A 21,271-nucleotide genomic window follows, 5' to 3' on the forward strand; every position below is an offset into this window, starting at 1 on the left:
TTACTCATATGACAAGCCACTGTTTGATAGTTTTTTTTTTTTTTTTTTTCAAAATATATTTTTCTCTCTCTCTCTTTTTTAATCCCACATTTTTTAACTAAATAATATTACACGTAAATAAAAAAAATTTCCTTATTTTTTAACCACACATTTCATATCAATTTACTATTTTAAAATGCATTTTTACATAAAAATGTCTATCAAACACCCTTCAAATAAAGTGTGTTAAGTTGTCGAGACCAGGGGCAGACCCAGGGGTCCCCAGGGTCACTTGACCCTCCAATTATTATTATTATTATTATTATTATTATTATTATTATTACTATTATTATTATTATTATTATTATTATTATTATTATTATTATTATTATTATTGCTGAGTTCTCGGGCTCACTATGAAATATCAAACGAAATTGAAATATTACATTCTTAATATCATTTTGAAATACTCATAGCCTAATATTTTCACGTCTTTAATGTTGTGCGAAATGGCTAATCGTATCAAATATTATGATGCATCAAAATAGGCAATTTCAAATTAATATTTCGAGAATTTCAATAACAAGCTAATTTTAAAAAATTTTCGACAATTATACGTTAGTCATATCCATAAATCTTCTATATCCTTTCGAAACTAATTTTGAGAACTATATCATAAACATATCAACTAATATAAATGAATATTGAAAATATTTAAATATTCGTCTAACGTGTACACTAAAAAGAGACATATAACTCGTCTTTTTTGAAAAATGTTTATCAACTAATATAATGTTTATTAAAATAATGTTTATTATTTTTGCATGAAAATTTTCTCAATATAATTTACATCATTTTATTAGAAAATTTTATATGTGGTATTATGTCAAATTTTGTTGTGTGAAATGGCTAATTGTAGCAAATGTTATGACGCGTCAAAATAGGCAATTCCAAACTAATATTTCGAGAATTTCGATAACAAGCTAACTTTAAAAAAATTTCAAAGATTATGCGCCAATCATATCTATAAATCTTCTATATCCTTTCGAAGTTCATTTCGAGAACTATATCATAAACATATCTAATTATCTAAATAAATATCGAAAATAGTTAAACATGTATGCTAAAAAGAGACGTATAATTCGTCTTTTTTGAAAAAAAATAATTATTTTATTAATGTTTATTATTTTTGCGCGAAAAATTTCTCAATATATTTTACATCATTTTATAGGAAATTTTATATGTGGTATGATGTCAAATTTTTTTTTATGTAAAAATTCTTAATAAAATTTTTATTACTTCATAGGGGTTATAAATTGTTATACTACTTTTTCATCTTCATTATTTTTATATTTGAAAAAATTTTATATATAAAAAAATTCAATCAATTTTAGAATTTTTTTTTATTATTGTTACATTTTCCTTTCGATTAATTAATTTTATTAGGAAATTTATTAGATTATTTTTTTAAAAAATTAATTGATTGAGAAGAAAAAGTAACAATAACAAAAAAAATCCTAAAAATGATCAATTTATATATATATATATATATATATATATATATAAAATTTTTAGACATAAAATTAATCAAAATGAAAAAATAGTATAGCAATTTATAATTCATATAAAATAATAAAAAAAATTCATTGCTTTTTTTTTTTTTTTTTAATTTGATTTTGACCGTAAAATGTCTGCGTTCGTGGTCAAGTCTAATTGTCTCTGTGAGAAGATAGTACGCGGATAAGAGATTGGATGAGCATTTTTCTTTTACGAAACATCCAACTTTTTAGCATGTGCAAAGTTCATACCAAATTTGGCCGTTTCCTTCAAAACTGACATCTTATTTGCTGTACACTCAACATTATTGTACTTGCTATATGACTAAATTTCTAAATACAATCATGGATATTCCTAAACAAAATATGAGGTTTTGAAAAAACAATATTTCCAACACTTAAGTCATTTGTACAGAAATTTTTCCACAGAATTTGGCCAGATTACTCTCATGTGTGAGATCTATCGTAAATAAAAAATTACCAAAAAAACCCCCACCGACCCCCCTATGTGTGTGTTCTGATAGGCTTCATTTTTACACAAAACACAGTTTTCTACAATGAAGACTTGCTCGATGTGTTTATTGGTTACTTGACTCAATTCTTCCCGTGTGTATATCGACACACACTAAACTTTATAAATAAGTTTCTTTGGTTAATGTGTGTTTTTATTAAAAATTAGTTTTGAACAAAATATGTTGTATGAAAATAATTATTTTGTAAAAGGTAAAATTAGAAGACAATTAAAGGAATGACCAAAACCTACCGATTTGGTAGCTAGAGAAATTACACTACACTAATTTGTTGTCCAAAACATGTGTCTAAAAAATTAGTAAACGCTGATTTTTTTAACCTCTCATAAATGATGCCATTCAAAATCGATCAAAATTGATGAAAAACTCATGGCAACTACATCATTTTCTTGTCATCAAACCAAAGTTTTTACTTTTATTTTTATTTTTTTTAAATTTTTTTTATACTAAAAAAATATCAAGAAAACCTGTGAAGCATATGGCTCTGCAGGCCTCAGCCAATGACTTAACGGCATCTGGCTAGTTTGACATTTCAACAATATGTTTTAGCAAGTTATTTTAAATCCTTCATGTTGGAGTGGAATTTTATGATTCTTCTGATCTTAGAAATTGGCACAAATAGAAGCATGGACAATCAGGATTACCTTTGCTATAGGAACTTCGGCCTCACACTTATTTCTGCAAAAAATCTTCCAAATGTCCGTAAATATTTCAAACCCAAAGTGTATGCCAAAGTTACATTCTGTGGTGACAAGAAAACTGAGAAGCGAACTCTGGCCGACAAGCACGGTGAGTCGAATCCAGGATAAGTTACATTTGGATAAATTAACCTTGAAATTTAGTCAAAATTAAAAAAAAAAATTATTAGTAAAAGGAAAAAAGAAGTGTGAGTCTCAATTAAAATTTTACATTGTTTACTCCTTACAATGTAATGGGCGGTTAATGTATGTAGTTCAACAATTGTAATGGTTGATGGGTATTTGAGTATGATTTTATTTATTAATTGGAATGGATAATTGTCTATTTGAATATTGAGTTTAACATGATTATATCTAATATAGATTTATTTTTAATTATTTTGAGATATTACTTTAATTAATTTTTAAAATTTCTAGAATCATAGTCCTTATTTCTTTAAAAGTTTCTATAAAATATATTATTTTGTCACTAGAATAATTTAGAATGTTTTACTTGCCAAAGTTGAGACATAGAAAATGAAATGTCACTTCGCTTTTACAAGTAATCAGATATGGCGTGGCATATATTTGTACCTTAGCAGTATCTATGAAGAAGTGCTTCTTTTTCCTTTATTTTTGTTTGATGACAACTCAATGGCTCCAATATAGGTTCTTTTTCAATTTTGTATACATTTTTACCACGCAACATTAAGAATAATTTTAATTTTTTCGCGTAAAGATATCATGTTCAAGTCATGCATATGTAAATCAATTAATTTTTTTGTACTTGTTAAAATGCATACATACGTAAATTATAATGTATACTCATTATAATTGAAACCTTGATATTGAATATAGTTAAATGCGTTACTTATCAACCAATATATTATAATCTTTTTGTTTCACTTTTTTTTAGTGTCAATATAATATGACACACATAATAAAAATTTTATTTTATTTGAAATCATCCTTAATTCCTATTTGATTTTTAGAATGACTAATTGTGGAAATCCAATTCACTTGTATCCAACAATTTTCATTTTATTAACCAAAAGAAAGGAAACATCTTTATTCCATAATCTTTCTTAGTTTTTATAGAGAAATAGTTCCACTTTCTTTATCATTTAGTCAACCATCGGCATAGGAGCTTTAACTTTTCCACGCTCATCTACGAAAATACAGACTTTATTATAACAGAAATTTCAATTACATAATTGCCATCAGCACGGTGAGTCGAATCCAGCATGGAATTATACATTGAAATACAAAATTGATGAATCAGGTATTGCGCAGTACGGCCTCCAACTGGTCATCAAATTATACTGTAAAAGAACACTCGGGGATCGATTTGTCGGAAAGATTTACAAATCGATGAAAGAACTTTTTGATGATGCTCAAAGCTCGGGAGGCAGTGCCGTATTATCTCTCCCAATCAAGAAGGGTTCTGAAGAAACGGGTGGGCGTTTGACTTTTTCGTACAAATTTGGGGAGATAATTCAGGAGAAAAAACCAGGTTTTTTTAAGAGAATTCTGCTTCCTGGAGCTTGTATTTTGTTCAGTGTGGTAACTCTAGCAACAGTTGGAGTGGGTGTACCGTACGTTCCTTTTGATGGTCAACATGATATTGTCCATCCAGATGAGTTGAATGAGAAGAAATGAAATGTCCTTACAAGTTGAAAATCCTCGACATATCTGTTACTCAGCACTACATGCATGCAGTATTAAATATGACATAGGAGCTTCTAAATAGTTGTTAACATGTGTTCGAATCCGATATTATGATGTTTTAATATTAAATTCCAGAGTCTTTAATTTATTTTTTGGTTTTGAATGATTGTTAGGATTTCATTGTTCCAATTATTTGACCATTAATTGGTTATATTTGTGATTTCTATTTCATCCGAGAGAGTAATATGAGTTATAGTATATAGTAACAACTAACTGTCATTGTAAAGTCCAATAGAAAATAAAAACGAATAAAAAAGTATCCCTATGACTTGCATGAGCTTATAAATGTTCTTGTGACGCATTTTCATATTTTCACATTATTCATAGTAAATATAGTAGGGTCATATGTGGACTAGATTTAATTCTAATCGAGATATTATTAAATAAATATGAACATTGATCGTTAACTGAATAAGTATTTTCAGAGTCATTATTTGATATTAAAATGAAAGAATATTGGGGCATTTGAGGTCCTAGTGATTTTAATTAGTTATAGACCTTAATTTTGCAAACATAAATCATCCACTGAACGTTGCTATTAATCTTAGTTGCAAAAACTAAAACTTTTCGTAATGTTCAAAAAATATTGCGAAAAGTAACATTTGAGACATTTAAAAAAAAATGTTGTCAAAACTCAATTACATTGACTAATTGCAACATTTACTTATTAAAATGTTGTAATAGACCCCTTTAACAATACTTAACTACCGAATGTTGCATTTAATGTGTTGCAAATGTTCATTTTTGGTGTCGTGATTGCTTTGATTTTTCACTAAAGTAATAATATGTCAAAAAACTCATTGGTCAAATTTTCAAAACAACCATTTAAGTAAACCATGAAATCATTCTAATAATTAACAGTAAAATTTAGAAATTAAGTTAAAATTGAAATAATTAATTTAGTGACCGATCATGAAATTAAGACAACTAAACAAAAAAGTAATGTTCAATAAAAATTTAAGGGAGCCCAACACATATTAGAATGAACAAATAATTATCAAAAGATAAGTTACATTTGGATAAATTAACCTTGAAATTTAGTCAAAATTAAAAAAAAAAATTATTAGTAAAAGGAAAAAAGAAGTGTGAGTCTCAATTAAAATTTTACATTGTTTACTCCTTACAATGTAATGGGCGGTTAATGTATGTAGTTCAACAATTGTAATGGTTGATGGGTATTTGAGTATGATTTTATTTATTAATTGGAATGGATAATTGTCTATTTGAATATTGAGTTTAACATGATTATATCTAATATAGATTTATTTTTAATTATTTTGAGATATTACTTTAATTAATTTTTAAAATTTCTAGAATCATAGTCCTTATTTCTTTAAAAGTTTCTATAAAATATATTATTTTGTCACTAGAATAATTTAGAATGTTTTACTTGCCAAAGTTGAGACATAGAAAATGAAATGTCACTTCGCTTTTACAAGTAATCAGATATGGCGTGGCATATATTTGTACCTTAGTAGTATCTATGAAGAAGTGCTTCTTTTTCCTTTATTTTTGTTTGATGACAACTCAATGGCTCCAATATAGGTTCTTTTTCAATTTTGTATACATTTTTACCACGCAACATTAAGAATAATTTTAATTTTTTCGCGTAAAGATATCATGTTCAAGTCATGCATATGTAAATCAATTAATTTTTTTGTACTTGTTAAAATGCATACATACGTAAATTATAATATATATTCATTATCATTGAAACCTTGATATTGAATATAGTTAAATGCGTTACTTATCAACCAATATATTATAATCTTTTTGTTTCACTTTTTTTTAGTGTCAATATAATATGACACACATAATAAAAATTTTATTTTATTTGAAATCATCCTTAATTCCTATTTGATTTTTAGAATGACTAATTGTGGAAATCCAATTCACTTGTATCCAACAATTTTCATTTTATTAACCAAAAGAAAGGAAACATCTTTATTCCATAATCTTTCTTAGTTTTTATAGAGAAATAGTTCCACTTTCTTTATCATTTAGTCAACCATCGGCATAGGAGCTTTAACTTTTCCACGCTCATCTACGAAAATACAGACTTTATTATAACAGAAATTTCAATTACATAATTGCCATCAAGAACAGTCATAGCAGTCACCAATGGATTGTCTTTCTCAATAATTTTCTTGGCTTGTTCTCCATCCATACCGAGTGTGTTAGACCACATGAATTTGTACCCTATATAGAGATATTTATGGGTAGGGAACAAGCAACATGTGTAAGCTACAGGGTCGATGCCAAAGGGTTTAAAGAACGTCATCTTTTGTTTTTCGCAACGTTCATTGAACGTTGCGGAACCCTTTTTAGCAGTGTTCACTGAATGTTGTGGAAAATGTTTCTGCAACTTTCAGTGACTGTTGCCGTAAGGGGTTTTTTTTTATTTTTATTTTTTTAATGCATATTGACTCGCAAAATTGAAAATAAATCCAAATGAACAAATTTTGAAATTGCATAAATTTGATAATTTCATTACAAATTTCTGAATCATATAGTAAAACATTAAATGTGATACACCACTATCTAAAAAGGGAGCACGGCTTCTAATTGTGACAATTTCTCAAATACAATTCACAAAGAAATCGCAAAAAATGAGAGGTAATTGAACAACTGTGACAACTTCCATGCTTGATCTACGCAAATCAGCATCTATTCCAGTTACTTCAGTTCCTTCAATGACAATAACAGTCACAATAATCTTCCTTCCTTTAATTTACCAATTATTTTTACATTTGTTACTTTCGGGGAAGATGTGGCAACCACATGTAATATCTTAATATTATAGCACAAAGCATTTAAAAATAAGCTACTAAAGGACCTGACTTAACTATCTGAGACATTATTGACATAGGCTTTCCTGCTTGGCCTAAAAAATAGTGAAAAAACATTGAGTTAATATCAGCTAAAATACTAGGGAATGCTAAATGAGAAATATTGTTAGACTAGTCCAAACTATGAAGAATGAGCTAACCTTCAAAGTTCACAGGTATATAAACAAAATCCAATCTATTGATAGCTCTAAATAGAAGTAAGAATTGAAGTACAAATAAAATAATAATAATAATAATAATTTTAGGTCAGTAGATTCAATCGAAGAAAGTACGTAGCAAGCCAATAATCTTTTCCTTTCTATAAGAAGTTACTAGTGCAATTAGGCTAAATATATATGGTGAAGTACAAAGGTCAAATATTTTATTCACGAGTCTTAAAATCAAGAAAAACACTGCATGAGGAACATGATAAGTGAGAACAGTCAAGATATCAGTTCGGATCTACAACTGCAGATCAGCTCCACTAGGTTATCTCAGAGTTCAAATATAGGTCAAGTTACAGCTAGAGAAATTTTATTGGGAATGATGCTCGAAATCACCCTTTGGATAAGCTGCAATCCCAATAAAGCCGGTATTCAATGTTTTCGAAAGAGATCATTTTTATGTACAAAAAAGGTTGTAAAATAAAAGTTACAGTGAATAACTGATAACAAACACATGATCCATTGATTAGTTAGCTAAAAATCAAATCTTGAACAGAAAAGGGAATTAAACTTATACAATTATAGTAAAAAAGTCAAATAGGCATTTATTTAAATTATCAAATCCAACATTCTAATGGTAGATAATGCAATAGCAAATTAAAAAGTTCAAGAACCAATAAAATATTAGACTATCTCTGATTCCTTAAGGATGATTAAACTATAAACGGATCAATCTTCTAATACAAACAATTAGATTAAACAATATGTTTTGACAAATGCTTTACATATATATTGCATTTTAGGAAAGCTCAATATTTTATATATAGATTGTAAGAAAACTCCAACACTTCTTTTTCTCTCAGTTACCTTTATATTCCACCCCTCTCTCTCTATTTATATACTGATGTAAAACTCAGCCATTGTTTCACAATCGACCTCTTCCAAAACCTTCTTCTACCATCCCGCAAAAATCCCACAAATTAAGTCAAATTAAGTCATGTCTACAGACGAAGAATTCGAGCTTGAAATTCAGTTCCCAATGCTAAAGATCAAGAATGAACATGATCAAAATGGCATAATTATCAACGGGGAAGAGTACTGTAGCACCCCAAAAATCTCCTGAATATACAAATACTATCCCTGAAGCACTGAACCGCCCACCGGCGCCGTGGAAGCCGAAGTCGGCACTCTCATGCAAGAGAAAATTGTATTATGAAACTGAATCACTTTTCAGAATTTTTGTGGCCAATATTAATGGTGCAGGCGCCACCATGAAGAGGAGATGTTCAGTCTTGAAGTAATGATGCCATGGTGTTTCAAAGAGACCATACATAAACATGGCTATTTCGTAATTTGTGAGATTACATGATATCTAGATTCAGGAAAATTATGCTGCTGTCAAAATTTGGATCCAAATTTATGTACTTTTTGAATATACTCAGATTATTGGTCCAACTGATATTGCTTAAAGTATTTCTTGGTTTTATATGATAAATTGCCAGTTATTCTTTTCTGCTTATTCATTTTTAACTGATTTTACTTTTTTTAAATATATAATTAAAATTAAAAATGAAACATTTAAACCTAAGGTAACAATCAAATTAAGTGTGACTCAATGGTAAACACACATAATAATATAGCCTGTAGAAGGAATTAGAAGATGTCATCAATGATAAAACCACACGCAACTTGCAAATAATGTAGGCAATTAACAACATTTCAACCAAGAGGATACAGAGTAAAGTTGAAAAATGACCAGAAAACACAATACTAAAACCGTATTTGACTATGCTCAGATTTAAACCCATCAACAAAAAAACAAAGATTAAAGCCTCAAGGATTTACAGAAACATTGATGTTAAATAGAAAAAATGAATTACACTAAAGGAAATTAAAGGAATCAGAAAAGAAAGTCAAAGTCCAAACCTTTCACGATCTGTAAGAGATGAAGACCTTTGAAGTGAACCATGAACCCCAGAAGGAGAGTACTGGAAGTAACTTCCCGGTGGGATTCCACTCTCCATACACCCAGTAATTCATTCTCGATTGCAGATTTGCACCTTGCCGATCTCGGGGGGGGGGGGGGGGGGGAGAGAGGGAGAGAGAGAGAGGAGCTGAACCTCAACGATTTGATCATTCGTTTTGCTAATTGAGGCGAACGTTTAACAAACTATCGATCAATTAATTGTAGGTTTTCTGGGCAAACCCAGTCAGGGACGGATCAAGACGACTTGGGTTAGTGGGTCAAAAATAAAATTTATAGGGTATTTTCTAATAAAAAAAAGCTAAGAAAAAAAAAGCTAAGGAAAAGATTTTTTCCCCCAAAATCTAGAGAGTCAATTGCCCCTATAATCCCTCCCAGGTCCGCCCTTGGACCCAGTACATGGATGTTTCTCCTTACCATGAAAGGGTTGTGGTGGTGCTTCCAGAGACAGTGACGTCCACTACCATTAAGGGGGAAAAGAGTATCGCAGGAGAAGAAGTGATGAGAGACGAGTGAGAGGCGGAGAGGAGAAAAGATGAAAAAAATAGGGCTGATTTGAAATGATTTTGATGAGTTATTTTTTTTAGTTTGGGTCGGATAACTTTTAAAGAGTTACAAGGATTTTGGCAACGTTCATTAGCTGCGAAAAGTTCCACTCTTGGCAACGTTCAATGAACGTTGCAAAAAGTGGAACTCTATGCAACATTCAATGAACGTTGCGAGAAGTTCCTTTTTGCAACATTCACACAAAGAATGTTGTTAAAACTCAATAAAGTTAATTAATCGCAACATTCACTTATCCGAATATTGTCATAGACTCCTTTAGCAACATTCAATCAATGAATGTTGCCTTTTGAATGTTGAAAAAGGGTTTTTTTGTTGTAGTGTATATGTAATCATAATTAAAGTTTCACATCTATTATTGAATTCTTATAACAGCAGTAAGTGCAAGGCCCCTAGTATTGCTTTTGTTTCGAATTCAAAAATCTCGAGAAAAATCTAATTACTAATTAGAGTCGTATCCCAGGGCTTCGACTAATACATTGTGAAGCGGGTCCAAGTTTTGCCGAACCCAAATGGGAAGAAGAGGGTTAGCCAAGTTGCAGTCCACTTTGTACGTTTGCTGAGCAACTGTACCAGGAGAAAAATTCCTATACGTTTCTAAGGAGGGTATTGCTCATCTACTTCTATCCCAATGAGCCGACCACTACCAAAAATAAGAATTAAATCAATTAACTAATTCCAAATTATTTTCAATACCATTATTTATGGAATTTGGAAAAGAAATTGGGGTAATAATTGATTTTGTTTCAAATGAAAATCGAAATGGAGAAAAACGATAGTAGAAACTATCCCAAGAGTGCTAAGCTAGTAGGATTTCCTACGCCTTCGGCATGTTTATTATGTACATTTAATGGATGGGTAGTGCCTAATTTTGTAATTGTTCAATTGGATGTTTGAAACTTCACAAATTCACAAATAAACAAATAAAATGGTGCGTAAAGTGCATTGAGATTATTAACACTACCTTTATATGAACAATCCACTAAAAATGATTTTGTAAGCTAGAACTGATAATTGGTTAAAATTATGCAAGAAGTGTTTGAAAAATCTAAACTTAAGGTTATTGAGACTAAGTTCATGTTTCAACCCCATTTTGGGGCAAAATCCATTTTGGAATAGTATTTGCATTGTTCAGAAATAAGAAAAAGAATGAGTTTGTGTGTAAAATTATTTATGAAGGAATGTGCAATTGAAAACGAGTTTTGAAAAAATGATTGCAAATCTAGGCTAAATCCCTATTTGACAACCATTATTTGAAAACTCTTTTTTTGTATACTCATTTTCAACTACACATTCAAATAATAAAATATTTTGTACGTAAATCTAAAACATTTTCCTACTTTTTAAGCATGCATTCTCATAAAAATCACTATTTAAAACTTTATTTTTCCCAAATAGTGGATGTCAAATAGAGGCTAAAAGTGTTATGTCTCATGATATCGCACAATTTTTCCGAATAAACTTCGCCTAAGTATGTTCATGTTGCGATCAACTTTACTTTATTACTTAGAACAACTCCTTGTCAATGTTTTGGTGCACTTTTCTGCTTTGTTCCTCGTCATTGCACTTCCACTTCCACTACGGCCTCAATTGTTGCTCCTTTCTTCAATGACTAATTCCACCTCCTCAAATTACTCCCCATCATCATTTTCTTGTCTTTCGCACTTCAAAGTCAGGGTTAACGCTTTATGAGAACTTCTATGAACCATTCAAATATGTCAAAGAATATAGTTATCATGCAATGCCAAAATATATTAGGTTTGTTCTATAACAAAATGGCATCCTCCTAAATAAATGAAAAAATCATTTAGGAATAACTAAATGCAGCCTTTTTTCCTAATATTCTAGGATTATAAGGATATTATAAAATTGGATTATCCATCAAGAAATTTTGAAATATATTATAATTCAATTTAAGTGTTTTGAACCTCAACAATCTTCAAATATTACTTTAATTATGTTTTAAAATTACTGAATCATATTGCATTCCTTATTTCTTTAAAAGTTTTGATAAAGGATTATTAGCACAAAACGTTCATACAATTGGAGTTTTTGTGCAAAACTTCCCTACGTTTCATTTTTTTGAATTCTCACACCCCATTTTCGACATTTCATTGCAAAAGATCATCATTTTCATCCAATTTCTCAATAAAAATATATAAAAATAACGAATATACCCTCCTATTCAAACTACCAAGTTCCACTTGAAGAGATGTCAAAATATATGCATAAATTGTCCTTGTTTGACAACCCTTAAATTTTTAATACATTTTTGTCTTTTTTTTTAACCACGCATTCTTCATTATAATAATATTACATGTAAATCAAAAAAATTATCTTCTTTATTGAGCACACATCCTCCCAAATATACTATTACATAATATATTTTATCAAAATTTCTCTAAATAACGTGTGCCAAACAAGGGCGGGTGTAAATCCAAGCAAAACCAGCCAAAACCAAAATCCCCAACTTCTGCACTTACAGTAACTCTCCAGTTACTCTCAACAATTCTAGTAAACCAGGAAACTAGGACAATGATTTATCCAAATCAATGGCCTTTTCTTAATCAAATTCGCCAATATGTGATCAAGAAATGCATTGCATTTGAATGAATTTTTCCTCCAACTGGACCAAAAGACTTGTTTTGAGATCGGTTTTGAGTCTCTTAGTGGGGAGAAAAAATGAGTATAGAACCTTGATGAAAAGCGGCTGCAGTAGAGGAAAGAAGAGAAGCCATGAATTGATATCAAGAATCTTGAAACGGACAACAGACCCGGACTCTCTGGTGCAGTGCGGGCAATTGCCCACACTGAACTTTGGGCCCATGTTTTAAAGAGCCCCATGTGTTGAAATGTAATGGTGGGATGGACAATATTTGTCAACTTTTTGGATTTTTTAGGTAACTCAAAATAAATGAACTTTTGTGGTTTCTGGATGATTTAATTTTTATGATGATTTCGTGTTTGATGTTTTTGGTATTGAGTGATTAATTGTGAAATAAAGAAAGATTTTTATTTATTTACTTTTTTTGTTTTATCGATTTAGGAAATTAAGTATAGATTATGCGATTGGCAGAAAGTTTAAGTTAAGAAGAAAATTTGGCAATTGATCTTTTGGAGAGCTTTATTTGGGTAATTTGACTTCATTTTTTTTTTTTTTTTTTTTTTTAATGTAAACTTTGTTGTTACGTATTTATTGATAGTTTTTTTTTTCTTTCCCACTATTGAAAAATAAACTATTTCATTAGTATCAGTCACTCATCTGTGCATGAACAAGTGGAAGGTCACTTGCCATTATTCTTGAATTAGTATGCAAAAGATAACTGTAATAGGCACTTGCAATATGCCTGATTCAAGTTTTATCTTCCCAACTTTGATAGGATACATCTATAAATTGGCATAGTTTTTATGTAAAAATGAGATATTCAAGTTTTATATAAACTATGTTGTTACGTATTTATTGATAGTTTTTTTTTTCTTTCCCACTATTGAAAAATAAACTATTTCATTAGTATCAGTCACTCATCTGTGCATGAACAAGTGGAAGGTCACTTGCCATTATTCTTGAATTAGTATGCAAAAGATAACTGTAATAGGCACTTGCAATATGCCTGATTCAAGTTTTATCTTCCCAACTTTGATAGGATACATCTATAAATTGGCATAGTTTTTATGTAAAAATGAGATATTCAAGTTTTTTGTAAGACAATACATCTTACCATAAAAAAATATTTTTTTGAATGAGTTACATTTTTTGAAGATTGATAATGAAGTTATTGTACAACGATATCAAAATATGAAAAATCGCAAGGAATAAGTGTAACTTATGAACTATATTATTTTCAGTATTTTTGTGATATTGTTTCATGAACAAAAAACTCAAAGTTTGGCGTCGATTAAATTGTGCCCGCACTGAAGAAATATTCTGGCTCCGCCCTGTCTCTGAGCGTGACCTCGAGGAAGACAAACCTTGTACATCACCCTCCTTTAAACCCAAAAGGAACCCATAGCCCCTCGGGGCCAGTGGTGTAAATGATAGGAGTGTGGTAGTTTCAGCCTTGCTCGCATTCGTAGTGTGAGAGTTCGATTCCTGAAATATGAAATTGGACTCTTTATGGGCACTAGTGTATAGGTAAGTACTTGTTCCCTGACCTATTGAGGTACATCTTGCGATTTACCTCTCTTACGATGCTCCAGGGACGGGATGATGGGGGCTCTTAAGGTTGGGGTTCAACCAAAAAGGAACCTGACTCATAAATATAACGCTAAATAACGTAATTATTGCAATTTTGTTGGGCATGTATTTATTTTTATATGATTTTTTGGAATTATTGCAATTCAGTTGAGTGTAGCTGCTAAGTGCTTCGTATGGTTCCTTCACATGGGGAGAACTTTCTTGTTGCCTATTACCTGTCCCGGTTTGTTTCTCTGGAAAAATTGTTTTGTACATTGAATTTTGTTGTTGCAGTTTGACAATTTGGCATTGGTTGTCATATTTGTGAATTTAGTTGTCTACTGTACTTTTCAACTTCTTTGGTGGTGGGAGAGGAAAGCGAAAGAAATAGATTTTTTTTAAAAATAATTTATTTGGGACTCGTTTGTACTTTTCTAAAAAATTTGAGAGCATGATTGTAATTAGTTCTTTCGTTCTTCTTTTCTTCTCTTCTTGTTTATTTAAATAGGAGGGTGTATATTTGTCATTTCACAACTTTTTTATTAAGAAATTGAATGAAAATGGATGAAAATGATGATTTTTGTAATGAATGATGAAAATAGGAGTGAAAATGTAAGAAAATGAAACGTAATGATGTTTTTCACAATGAACTCCAAACATATGGACGTTTAGCGCTAATAATCCTTTTGATAAAATATGTTATTTTGTCACTATAATAATTAAAAATGTTACACACTTTCCAAAGTTGAGGGGTAGAAAATGAAAATTTCCCTTTGCTTTTTACAAGGAATCAGATGAGGCATGGCATATATTTGTACCATAGAAGAATGAAGTATCAATGAAGAAGTGCTTCAATTTTTATTTTTTTGGTTTAGAACTTAACGGCTCCATATAGACTCAATTTTTAATTTTATTTTGACACGAAATAAGAATAATTTTAATTTTCTCATGTAAAGTATACATATTATTCAAGTCATGCATACGTAAATCGTTTAATAGCTTTGTACATGTAGAAACGCATAGATACATAAATGACAATGCATATTAGTTATCGCTAAATTAAACCTTGATATTGAATATACTTAAATATATTACTTATCAATCCATATATTATAATCTTTTAGTTTCCCTTTTTGCTTTAGTGTCAATATAATATAACGCACATACTTAAAAAATTTACCTTATTTGAAATCAGTCTTAACTTCTATTCGATTAGCAGAATGATCAAGTGTGGAATTGCAGTACACATGGATCCAACAATTTTTATTTCATTAACCAAAGGAAATGAAATAGCTTTATTCCATAGTCTTATTGACAGGTCTTAGTTTTTATTGAGAAATAGTTCCACTTTCTATATCTTTTAGCCAACCATTGGCACGGGAAGTTTTACTTTTCCGTGCTTATCTATGAAAATCCAGACTCGATTACAACAGAAATTTTCAATTACATAATTGCCATCAGGAACAATCACACCAGTCACCAACGGATTGTCTTTCTCAATGATTCTCTTGGCCTTTTCTCCATTCATACCGAGTGTGTTAGGCCACCTGTATTTATATCCTGTGTAGAATTATTTTAACAATATAAAAATGAACTATATTAAATTATAAAAAAATAAAAAAAATGCCTAATAATCGAAACAAGCACAGTCCTTGTGTTAACATTTGAATTATTTGCAAATTTAAGCATTATCTGACAATTGTATTACACATATATTTTATATTAATATATAAGAATTAATCGGACACAAACTCACCTGGAGTACAGCACGCACGGCTAGCGCATAATTCGTTCACACATGGTGGATAAGGATTCATTATTTCTGTACTTGGAAATCAGTTTTTACTTTGTGGTTATGGGTAGTGCCTATCTACATCCTTTTATAATACTTTTTTCAGTAATAATCTGTAGATTTTTTGTAAAGGTGGATGCTTTAAATATTGAAGCATTTTCCAAATCTAAATATGATTCAATATTGATTTATTCTTTTATTACATATGATTTATATGAATAGTTTTTAGATTCTCTATATACGTAATTGTAATTAAATCTTCATATCTCCAATTATTGAATTCTTATAATAGCAGTAAGTATGAGGCCTCTCAATACCAGAATAAGAATTCAATTAATTAACTAATTCCAAATTATTTTCAAAACAATTATTTATGGAATCTGGAAAAGAAATTGGGAAAATAATTGATTTTGTTTCAAATGAAAATCCAAAAAGAAAAATCGATAGTAAAAGCTATCCCAAGAGTGCTAAGCTAGTAGGATTTCCTATGCCTTTAGTGTGTTTATTACGTATATTTAACGGGATGGGATGGGTAGTGACTGATTTTGTAATTGTTCAGTTGGATAATTGAAACTTCACAAATTTTCAACAAATAATAAAGTAGTGATTAAGGTGTTTTGATTTTTTTTTTTAATAACTTAATGGCTCATTATAGACTCAATTTTAATTTCAATTTAAGAATAATTTTAATTTTCTCACGTAAAGTGAACATATTAATCAAGTCATGCATATGTAAATTGTTTAACATCTTTGTACATGTAAAAATGTGTAGATATATAAATGTGAGTGCATATTAGTTATCACGAAATTAAACCTTGATATTAAATATATTTAAATGTATTACTTGTAATCCATACATTATAATTTTGAGTTTCCCTTTTTTGCTTCAGTGTTGATATAATATGGCACACATAATTATAAAATTTACGTTATTTGAAATCAGCCTTAAATCCTACTTGATTAGCAGAATGACCAAATGTGGAATTGCAATACACATGTATCCAACAATTATTTAATTATTTTTATTATTATTATTTTTTTCAAGTAATACTCTGTAGATTTTTTGAAAATGTAGATGCTTAAAATATTGAAGTATTTTCCAAATTCAAATATGATGCGATATTGATTTATTCTCATATTACAGATGAATTTTATGAATAGTTTTTAGATTCTCTCTCTATATAATTGTAATTAAAGCTTCACGTCTCCAATTATTGAATTCTTATAATAGCAGTAAGTGTGACGCCCCCATACCAGAATAAGAATTCAATTAATTAATGAATTCCAAATTATTTTCAAAACAATTATTTATGGAATCTGGAAAAAAAAATTGGGATAATAATTGATTTTGTTTCAAATGAAAATCCAAATGGAAAAAAAAAAATGATAGTAAAAGCTATCCCAAGAGTGCTAAGCTAGTAGGATTTCCTCCATTGAGTGAGTTGGATCACCAAACTTGTATTTGCTTATAAATTTGGCCGCTAGTCTTCAATCTGGCATAATTAGGTCACACAACTTCGACTTTCTTGCATAGATGTTCCTTTTGTTCACTGTATTGTGAGTTCAATTAATGTAATATGTTGATTTGTACATTAAAATTAATGGATGATTCATGTATATGCTAACTTTATAGAATAATGAACACCATCAGTCGTAAAAACACTTTCAAAATAATGTGTGGATATACACAACGTTTTAAACATCAATTATTTACTAGTTTCAAAGTCTAAATAAGCATATTACATGAGTGAAACTAAATATAACAAACATCTAAATATATTTGGAAGTAAATGTAAGACTTTGAAAATGGATTGCATGCTATAAACTCTTGCTAGTGAAATAAGTTAAAATTGACTCTTGCTTAAAATTTGAAAATTCACTACTTTCTCTGTGGAGTTATTGTATCGTACTTTAAAATCTGATAATTAAAAAGTAATAACATTGTATATTGGCGAACTCTTGGCAGTCCATAGGTCTAATCCTGCTTCACAAGATGACGTACACTTATCAATTGTCAGTTGCTTTTTTTAATCATATCAATTAAAAATTCAATATTTTAGACATGGGACAAATTTGTTTATTAAAAAAAAAAGTTGAACCCCAATCTTAAGGGTTCCCCACCGCCCCTGTCCTGAAGCATCGTGAGGGAGGTAAATCGCAGGTTATGCCTCCAAGGATATAGGGTGGAAGGCTGCTTATACACTTGCACTTACCCAAGAGCCAAATCCATATTTCAGGATTCGAACTCTTAACGCAGCAGCCTTAAGTAAAGTTGGATTTCTCCACCCTCCCCTTTTACCACTTGGAGATGTTTGTCTTCTAGATGTTCGCTTAAGTGCAGGTGAAATTCATTTATTCAATCAAATGCCCTCTGATGGACAAATGAGTAGTGGAGAAATCTGATTTCAACAACATTTTTCTATTTTGATGTCACGTAATTAAGGCACTTCATATATTATGTAAATTATAGTTTCAATTCTCTTTAAAAGCGTGTATATATTAGGACTTATCTACCACAAGAAGCAAAATTAAAAGTAAAGAAAAACAAAGAGAGTTAATCGTCGATGAATGGTGTATATTAACTGATACTATGGAAAGAAATTACAGACATAGCAATCATGCTTAAACAAAACTCACAATTTAACCTTGTATTTATAGGTCACGTTTCTAACCCTATAAGAGTCCTAAAATGTAAAAAAATATGTTAAAATTAGGTTACTATTGTGCATAGAACTTCGACCGAGAGAGAATTTCCTTTTCTTATTCAACATGGTTACAATCTTCATTTTCAAGTAAAAATCAAATACACAATCTCACAATACTCCTAACCATATTTGAGTCACAAAACCTAACAAATTAATCATGTTCCAAAATCATATATATCACAAAATATTTGATGTAAAATCAACACCAAGACATGACGGCAAGAAAAAGGACATTTATGACACGATTTTTTTTTTCAAATATATACACTCTATTTAAAACAATATTATTTAAAGCTATAGGATTTAGGGAGATCAGATATCTCTAGTTCAAGTGAGTTGAGCAATTCGCAAGTTGTTAGAAATTGATCAATACAATACAAGTCGTGTCATGAGTTGATTTGATAAAAGTGTCAAGTTGTGGAAAGTCGTAGACGATATCTATGGACAAATATATATTAGCCGATTTGCATAGACAATAAGAATTTGTGATTTTGAGAGATGGTCCTTCTTAAGCTACAATACGTTATAGAGTGCTAATATGTCAAATTTATTAAAATAAGTTGTGCAACCTTTTATCAATGCGAGATTTTTTCTCTTAATATTGCATTATGTACCAAATCTAATATCATAAAAAGTTGGAACAAGATTTTAGTCAATGCTTATATATTACTAGTAAATCTAATAAAATTTTGGGATATGCTATCTAGGTAATGTCAGCAGGCGCGGCGCCAGCACCCGGCGAGGGGGCGCGGCCGCGCGTGCTGGCTCCGCCGGAAGCTTTAGAACCGCCAGATAGAAAACTGAAGAGTTGCAGAGCGGGCCGGCGAAGAAAGATGACAGAGGAAAGAGATGACCCATTTCCCTTCTCTTCTTCTTCTTCTTCTTCTCTTTTTTTTTTTTTTTTTTTTTTTTTTTTTTTTTTGGTTTTTACCTTGAATATTTAATTTTTCAAAAATTTTATATCTATATAGTAATTTATATTTTAAATAGCATATATTCAAATAAATTTTTATTTAGTTGATTAATTTAATTTCCGCGTCGACACCGATTTAACTTCAATTCAACCCTTTCCTCTCTTTTTTTTGCGAATCAATGTCTGGTCCGATTTTCAAAGCATTGATATTTATAGAAGAAAAAAGACTACAGAAGGTACAATAGTCATAATAATTAGGATTATAGGAATACAATGATCATTCATTAATTAGTATTTAATTTACAACAATCCCCTTAAAATAACTCATTACACAATAATTAGTATTTAATGTTTTGCAACTTCTACTATCGACTGCCGACTACAAGCCGAGTCCGAGTGCCGTGAGTTTGGTGACTAGTGACTCTTTCTCCCTCTTTATTTATTTTTATTTTGTTTTTGTTTAATTTTGTTGGCTACTTAACTTGTTGATGTTGAGTATTAACTAATGAATGTTAATTATGTTATGAATATTGTTTTGGGAATTTATGTTTGCGAATTATGATTTATTATAAGTAAGTTATGTTTTAATGAGGAATGATTATTGTTTCAAGAATTTATGTTTATGAAATTATGTTCGCGAATTGTGATTCATTATAAGTAATTATGTTTTTACGAGGAATGATTTATGCTTCGGGAATTTATGTTTACGAAATTATGTTTGTGAATTGTGATTTATTATAAGTAATTTATTGTTTAACGAGGAATGATTATTGATTTGAGAATTTATATTTTCGAATTGTGATTTATGATAAGTAATTTATATTTTAATGAGGAATGCTTATTGAATAACTTTTTCGGACTATTACGATCGTTGATTGTCGACGGTCAACGATCAACTTCCTCCCTAGCTGGACATAGATCCTGGATTCGCCCCTGAATGTCAGCCCTTTTTTGTCAGAATTTGTTTCGACAAAACAGCACCGAACCAATGAAAAGCACCGTCATCGGTGTATAAATATATTTTCTTTAATCAACTGTGGAAGAATACCAGTCCGTCAGGTAAATATAAGCCTTGGGCATGAAAGACATGTCCATGTGGACGATGTAAGCCGATCTTTCTCCTGAGGCTGAAAAATGTCACAGCAAAAAATTGTAAACATGAATACTAGAATAAATGATATTTTGCAAATCTTTTTCTCAGCCATCTACTGGGCTGTGACTTCGTACAGGTATACACAAATTTGAGGGCATTTTTGTATTGACATTACTATAAATGAATTAAACTTAAAATATTTTAGAGAGGAACTATTTACGTATTTAAAGCTTAAGTCGTTTAACAGATGACAATTTATATTTTAACATCCCTTCACATGATGAATTTATTTTTAACCTAACATATACACAACTTTCGTGATTGATTTGCAACAAGGCTCAGTTCCAGTACCTTTGAATACTTTTGTAACATGTAGAACTATTTATTTTAAAATCTTATGTTTTTAAAGGAAAATAATAATTTATTTAAATTTAGTATTGACATGCTACTTTCCTAGTTAGATTTTTTAATCGAATGCTTCATAAACTAATCGCTTTCTGAAACAGGTGGTTGAACAACTAGATACGAGGATGCATTCTGTAATTAAATAGATATATTAGGTAGCCAAGCAGGTGATTAGGAAT

At 30.0% G+C, this 21,271-nt stretch overlaps 2 protein-coding genes across 4 annotated transcripts; one reads left to right on the forward strand and one right to left on the reverse strand.

Annotated features, from left to right (window-relative positions):
- The first annotated feature begins 2,556 nt into the window (after positions 1–2,556).
- On the forward strand, positions 2,557–4,544 carry LOC111394909 (protein SRC2-like). The gene is made up of 2 exons (XM_023020958.1): positions 2,557–2,869; positions 3,986–4,544. The coding sequence occupies exons 1-2, from the start codon at positions 2,635–2,637 to the stop codon at positions 4,399–4,401; spliced, it is 651 nt and encodes a 216-aa protein (XP_022876726.1). The 5' UTR covers positions 2,557–2,634; the 3' UTR covers positions 4,402–4,544.
- Positions 4,545–6,922: 2,378 nt separating this feature from the next.
- On the reverse strand, positions 6,923–10,001 carry LOC111394369. 3 transcript variants are annotated; one of them, XM_023020151.1, is made up of 3 exons: positions 9,416–10,001; positions 7,317–7,354; positions 6,923–7,158 (listed from the first exon to the last, which is right to left on the reverse strand). In XM_023020151.1, the coding sequence occupies exons 1-3, from the start codon at positions 9,597–9,599 to the stop codon at positions 7,147–7,149; spliced, it is 234 nt and encodes a 77-aa protein (XP_022875919.1). In that variant the 5' UTR covers positions 9,600–10,001; the 3' UTR covers positions 6,923–7,146. The 3 variants fall into 3 exon arrangements, with proteins under 3 accessions (XP_022875919.1, XP_022875918.1, XP_022875917.1); XM_023020150.1 differs by having other exon boundaries at positions 9,389–10,001; XM_023020149.1 differs by lacking the exon at positions 7,317–7,354 and having other exon boundaries at positions 9,389–10,001.
- Between the last annotated feature and the right edge of the window lie 11,270 nt (positions 10,002–21,271).

Source organism: Olea europaea, chromosome 5 (genome assembly GCF_002742605.1).
Source record: "Olea europaea var. sylvestris chromosome 5, O_europaea_v1, whole genome shotgun sequence".
Lineage (NCBI taxonomy): Eukaryota > Viridiplantae > Streptophyta > Magnoliopsida > Lamiales > Oleaceae > Olea > Olea europaea.